Source organism: Nicotiana sylvestris, chromosome 8 (genome assembly GCF_000393655.2).
Source record: "Nicotiana sylvestris chromosome 8, ASM39365v2, whole genome shotgun sequence".
Lineage (NCBI taxonomy): Eukaryota > Viridiplantae > Streptophyta > Magnoliopsida > Solanales > Solanaceae > Nicotiana > Nicotiana sylvestris.
The window spans coordinates 205,609,817-205,616,875 of NC_091064.1; the positions used below are offsets into that span (position 1 = coordinate 205,609,817).

At 35.5% G+C, this 7,059-nt stretch overlaps 1 protein-coding gene across 1 annotated transcript; it reads right to left on the reverse strand.

Moving 5' to 3' along the window:
• Positions 1–4,344: 4,344 nt before the first annotated feature.
• On the reverse strand, positions 4,345–5,097 carry LOC138876278 (uncharacterized mitochondrial protein AtMg00810-like). Its single transcript, XM_070155187.1, has one exon. It carries the CDS (start codon positions 5,095–5,097, stop codon positions 4,345–4,347), a length of 753 nt encoding a protein of 250 aa, XP_070011288.1.
• Positions 5,098–7,059: the final 1,962 nt, after the last annotated feature.

The following is a 7,059-nucleotide window of genomic DNA, read 5'->3' on the forward strand; positions in this document are numbered from 1 at the left end:
ATATAAAATTCATATCGAAATACTCATATCGTCTATAAAATCCCCAATATCTAAAGCATATATAACATTAGCCTAACTCAATTGCCAGGGACGACATCAAGGTCAGTAAAAGAAATTTGCGGTCTTCCAACGGACACCCAATCAGTGTGGACACAAGTCTGCATGTTTGCAAAGAAATATATAAGCTTTCATGTGCATACTAGGCTCTAAATCTAACTCTTGTACCATTTGCCATATCTCACTCTTAGGAATAGGTGGCATAGTTGAAAGGCGATTAATTGCATTAGCCAAATTATTCATCTCACCTCTCTAACATGTCAGTCATGCCTTCAAGATGATCTTGTTTAGATTTTTTATTCCTGCTAGAAGCCGGTACCTCTGAATATGCATTCGATTTACGTGCTTCCTGAGTTGATTGATATTGCTCATGTTATCCATGTTCCTCGATATTTTCCAAGGAGGCAACATTCATGGAAATTAGTTCATCTACCTCATCAATAGTCAATGAACTATCACTTTATTTTCTCAAATTATTATGAGCACCCCTTCTTACCATATCTGAATCCTGTCTCAGCTTGCTTTTCAGTAGCTCTATCTCTTCCATATAGCTCAATTAGCTTATCATAATTTCTAATCGGGTTGTTTCTCCAATCAGCAGCTTTGGGATTAGACTACACAAAAAAACACAATATAATAATGAAGAAAATGAGATAAACATTATAAGATAAAAATAAAGAACAAAACTACTAAAAATAAATGTACCTCTATTAATTGATCTCATACTTCAGATTCAGCATTCCACATATTTGTGTTGGAATCCCATGCAAATCCGCTCATCCCATTTTGAAAGGTGTCATAACACTTACTAAATTTTGTTTTAATATTTCTCATTCAGTTGTGAACTCTCTCCTTGGTAAAAATTTTATCTAAAAATTTTAATTGCAGCCCCTTCACTATATTGTCAATTCCGTGTGCAGTAAAAGTTCCACCAACCCTGTGTTCAAGTATATGCTCATGATAGAATGCATCAATTAAGGCATTATCCATAGCATTTGACCAAACACAAATAGAAGTATTATCTGAATGATTTGTATCAGTTGAGGATGTCTTTGGCCTTTTTTGCATGTTGATAACTACGTAATTAAGAAATATTCATAAGGCTTAATGAAAATTTTATAAGACATAATATTTGTAAGAGCTATAAAATAAAATAAATGCATAGTACATAACATTTTTTATTCAAATAACAACTACAAAATTACCTTCAAACAACATCAAATAAATAAACATGAAAAAATTCGTTGATTTTTTCTCTCCTAGAAGATTAAACTTGATAATAAGTCCACATGTGAGCTGCTATGCCATCTCTAATCAACTCCCTCCTTCTAAACTCCTCATTACTTTCCCTAGGATTTGGTGGTTCTTCATGCACATCATTATCATTCATATGCTCCGCATCAACTTGCGCAAGTAACTCAATATTTGGATCTGCACCTCTTAAGTAGTTGTGCAACATACAACATACAAAAATAATAAGCTTTTGGGTTTCAACACCATATGATGGTTCAGTTTAACTAGAAATTATAGGAAATCTCTTCGTAAGAACTCCAAAAGATCGTTTAATAGCATTACGCAAAGATGCGTGTCACAAATTAAATAATTCACGAGGATTTCGTGGTGGATTTATTGAATACTCTTTCAAGTGATATTGCTCCCCCTGATAAGGCGTAATAAGTCCACTTCTCAACATCAATCCAGCATCAACAAGGTAGATTCGTTGTATTATGTGCTAACAGGTAAAGTATTTTTACAACTTGCTCTTCAACTGTAGCTTGAAGTGTTGGTCTAAGATCACTCTCTCTAACTAACATCTCATATAGATCGGTAAAAGCTGAAGGGGTCATTCTTATAATATTACGATAAAGTTCAATTGAGAATAAATGACTCAATAATTCATGTCTAACTTGTTCACTTTCCAGCCGTATATCATGTGTGATCGTACATCGGTCATTTTCAGTTTCACGTACATAAGTCCAAAACCAAATAGCTACTAAGCAAGCAACATATGTAGCTAAATAGCTCAGTTGTTCCAATATATGTCTATTATTTTGATTATTCCGATCAGCCATCTATAATAAAATTAAGTGAGATACATTAACCAATTATCTATATAAAAATAAATATGAACCGAAATAGAACTTTTCTTTATAGAACGCATTGTTAAGTATGAAGGAGAAATCAGATATATGCTAATAGGATTGTACAAAAAAAAAACAAATTTAGTCAAAGTCAGAAACTAATTAGAACAGTACTTCAACATGTAAAACTTCATGCTGAGTCAATCAATATTTAATGTTTTAATTCTATCAAAGAATCTTACTACTCCATGTGGCCGAATCCACTTCAAGTATTTAAACTAATTAGAACAATACTACTGGTTTATCTAGAAAGGCTACATACTGTACTTCATGGTTCATAGATTCATACATGGATGATTGTTACAACATAAGCCACGCATAATTCATGTTTTAAAATTCTTGTCGTTTTTGGCGGTATCAAACCAATAACTTGAAGCTACACTTTAAACCATGATATTAACTTGATAAATTATATAACCAGAGCATATAGAAAAACTTAATTCACACAAAAGAAAATCTCAAAAATTAGATATAGTTGCAACACGATAAGGAGAATTAAAAAATATGGTCATTGGGAAAAGAAGTACATGTACTTTGGAATGGCAGAAACCTAAGCAAATTATATATGTAATTAAAATTAGCAAAAAGCTTGCAAAGATTATAGATGAGATAAAAAATACATAAGAAAAGAGAGGGAAAACTAACCAAAAAATGCATGGCAGAAGGATGGAGATAAAGTACATAGTTCGGTGAAGTATAATATAAATAATAGTGTAAAAGGTAAAATTAAAATATAGAATAATAAGAGTGGACATAATTGGAAAGAAAAAGAACAATCCCACTACACCAATTTGATTGTTTCATAAAGTATGGCTGTTCCTTTGTTCCGGAATAATGAATTTAACAATATGATACAATCAGTTTTATAATAACAATCAAAACAAACATTGTATCTGGGATAACAATACAATACAATACGATGGGTAACAACCATCCAAACAATAAATATCTAAACAAGATGAATTTGTTTGCATGCAACAATACAATACTCGGCCTTCCCCACTTATGTGTAGTCTTGACTATCAACGATAGATGATCATTGAAAATTTCTTGGAGTTTGCTTTTGGAAATAATATGTTAATTTTCTCATACGACGTACTACGATATGTATAATAAATAGATTATATGTTGTAATCAGAGACTACTCCAAAGGAAACAGTTACAGCTTGTTTGGATTGTTGCTAGTGGTTACATGTCATTTCATAATGTATCGTATTGTATTGTACTGTATTGTTTGATAAATACAATATTTGGATAGATTATATCGTTTACCGTCGTTTCATGATTTCATGCACCAATAATATGAAGAATAAACTTACAATATTACTAAGAAAAAAATAGGATATAGAATAGAATTATTATATAAAAGAGCAGGGTAACTGATAAATATGATTATTTAATAATCAGGAAGGACAAGATTAGAAACAAAAGTAAGGTAACGACACCACACCAAATCTATCATTCCACAAAGTGACACTTTTCGTCGTTACGTAACGACGAATTTAACAATACGATACAATAAAATTTAAGTAACAACCAAAATAAATATTATATTTAAAGTAACAATACGATACAATACTGTGAAATTATGGTACAGAGACGATGTCAAGATGGCAATGTATTGATGTATTTTCAGTTACACGAGTCCCTTGTACTTATACAGAATATTGATTCTATATTTTGACTATACAACATAGAGTAGGACTCTTCTAGGATAACTAATACAAGGAGTCCTAATTCTTGTAAACTAAGCTAAATGATCGCATAGTTATCAGGTTTGTTAGCCCGGTCATCTTCTTCAACACTTCCCCTCAAGCTAGTGGGAGGTGAATTCATTACACCTAGCTTGTCTCGAAAGAGATGGAACTGGTATTTGCCAAGGGCCTTTGTATGAACATTTGCTATTTGGTCCTTGGACCTAACAAACTGAGTACTCAATTGTCCTTGAGCTATCTTCTCTCTGACAAAGTGGTAATCTGGTTCTACATGCTTAGTTCTAGCATGCATTACTAGATTTGTAGTCATGTATAGAGCACCCAAAATTGTCAGAAAATAAGATAGGAGCAATCTTGATATACATTCCAATATCTTGTAGAATGTAACTTATCCAGGTAAGTTCTGCTGCAGTTGCTACCAGTGCTCTATACTAAGCTTCCGCACTTGACCTTACAACAATGTTCTGCTTTCTTGATGACCAGGAGACACAATTTGCACCAAGGTATATACCATATCCAGTAGTATACCTCCTTGTAACGGTACATCTTGTCCAGTCTGCATTTGAGAATCCATGCAGCCTGAAAGAGGACTGTGATATGATTCTCAGTCTATGATTAATGGTTCCTTTGACATACCTCAATATTCTCTTTACTTCCTGAAGATGCATGCTGTTTGGATTCTGCATGAATTGACTTGCAAGATTAACAACATGAGTAATGTCTGCTCTTGTGAGTGTGAGGTACTGCAATCTTTCTACAATGCTTTTGTAAGCTGAGGGATCAACTGCTTTGCCAGCTGCTTCTTGTAGACCATGCTTCTGAGCTAGTGGAGTATGCACTATTTTTACATTTGTCATATCCACTTTTCTAAACAAATCATTTGCATATTTGCTTTTATTCAAATGGATTCCCCGAGGAAAATAGCTTACTTCGATGCCTAAAAAGTAACTCAAGGATCCAAGACCCTTCATAGCAAATTCATGCCCCAGCTTTTGCGCTACTTCCCCTATCTGCCTTGAGTTGCTTCCTGTTACAATTATATCACCTACATATAACAGAAGTAATTCCTTTTGCATCATGGAAAGAGAATAAGGAAGAATCAGGTCGACTGCATTTGAAACTAAGATGAAGTAAAAATAGACTAAATCTCTCAAACCAAGCTCTGGGAGCTTGTTTGAGACCATATAATGCCTTTTTCAAAAGACATACATGGTCAGGATACATCAGTGAGGCCTGGTGATTGAGTCATATAAACTTCTTCTTGTAGATGACCATGTAGGAAGTCATTCTTAACATCTAATTGCCTAATGGGCCAATGTAGAGTGATAACAATAAAGAGGATAACTCTTATAGTTATAGCTTTCACTACTGGATTGAAGGTTTTTTCAAAGTCAATCCCTTCAAGTTGTGAGTATCCTTTAGCAACTAGCCTTGATTTGTGTCTTTTTATAGATCCATCTGGCTTCATTTTTTGTTTTAAACACCCACTTAGATCCTGCTACATTCATTGTTGAAGTTCTGGGAACTAGTAGCCAAGTTTCATTTTGATGTAAAGCTGCTAATTCTTCTTGCATAGCCTTAAACCTGTGAGGGAAACTAAGGGCTTCTTTTATAGTTTTAGGTTCTTCTGGTTGTGTTTGCACAACAACTAGTAAGGTATGAGTTATAGGAAGAGACTTCGCTTTGAATCTGGTGACCGTTTTATGGCAAATCTTCTAGTGCTTGATAGGAGAAGTCCCATCTGTAGAAGCACTTTGCAGTGTGATTGTTCCTGCTACATATCTGGCAGGCTAATGATCCTGGATCTATCGTTGTGAACTACATAGGTGTTTCATCTGAGTGAGAGGCCTCTGAGTTGTGACGACCCAGCCAGTTGTCTTAAGAATTAATGCCTCGACCCCCTATTAACTACTTTTCCCAAGTTTATTTCTGCTATTTTGATTTGCCGGGATGTTTGGTTTCGAGTTTCGGAGAGTTTTGGGACACTTAGTCCCTAAATGAGAGATTAAGTATTGGAATTGACCGTAGTCAGAACAATGTAAAGACAGCCTCGAAATGGAAATCCGATGGTTCCGTTAGCTCCGTTGGGTGATTTTGGGTTTAGGAACATGTTCGGATTGTGTTTTGGAGGTCCATACCTAATTTAGGCTTGAAATGCCGAAAGTTGAATTTTTGAACTTTCCGGTCCGATAGTGAGATTTTGATCTGAGGGTCGGAATAGAATTCCGAAAGTTGGAGTAGCTCTGTAGTGTTAAATGTGATGTGTGTGCAATATTTTAGGTCATTCGGACGAGGTTTGATAGACTTTTTGATCGAAAGCATATTTTGAGAATTTTGGAGTTCTTAGGCTTGAATCTATGGTTAATTCGAGGTTTCGATGTTGTTTTAGGTGTTCTAAGGATTGGTAAAAGTTTGGATAGTAGTTTGTGACTTGTTGGTGCCTTTGGTTGAGGTCTCGGAGGCCTCGGGATGAATTCAGATGGTTGACAGAAAGATTTTGGAGTTAGAGTTGTAGCTTCAGCTGTTGGTTCTGACATAACCGCACCTGCGGTTTGGCTTTTGCAGGTGCGGTGCCTCAGAAGCGGCTCAGTGGTCGCAGAAGTGGAATTTTGGAATTTCTTCAGGAACCGCAGACGCGGTGGTAACTACGTAGAAGCATTACCGAATCTGCGGATTGGGAGTCGCAGATGCGGAACCTGGCCATTAAATGAAATGTCGCATGTGCAACCTTGGCTCCGCAGAAGCGGACTGTAGATGCGGTCCCAGGGCTGCAAATGCGAAAATCACTGGGTAGAACATATAAATCCTTGCCTTCGCGAAATTTTGCCATTTTTCACCTTTTTCAAAATGGGAAGAAGCTTGGGGAGCACTTTTCAAGAGGGATTTTCAGAGGAGTTCATTGGGGGTAAGGTCTTTGGTCCCTAAACTCGTTATTGGAGTGATTTTTACTAATTTAAGCATGAAAAATTAAGGAAAATCAATGTTAATTAGGGAGGGGGGTTAGGGCTTGTCTAATTGGAGATCTTTGAGTGATGATTTGAGGGACAAATTGAGATCCGATTTTGGTACTTTTAATATGACTGAACTCATAAGAGTGCAAGGTTTCTGGAAATATAAATTTCACCCGATTCCAAGACGTGGGCCCG

Excerpts from the sequence above, each read along its gene's own strand:
- LOC138876278 (XM_070155187.1), bottom strand. The coding sequence starts at position 5,097 with ATGGTCTCAAACAAGCTCCCAGAGCTTGGTTTGAGAGATTTAGTCTAT.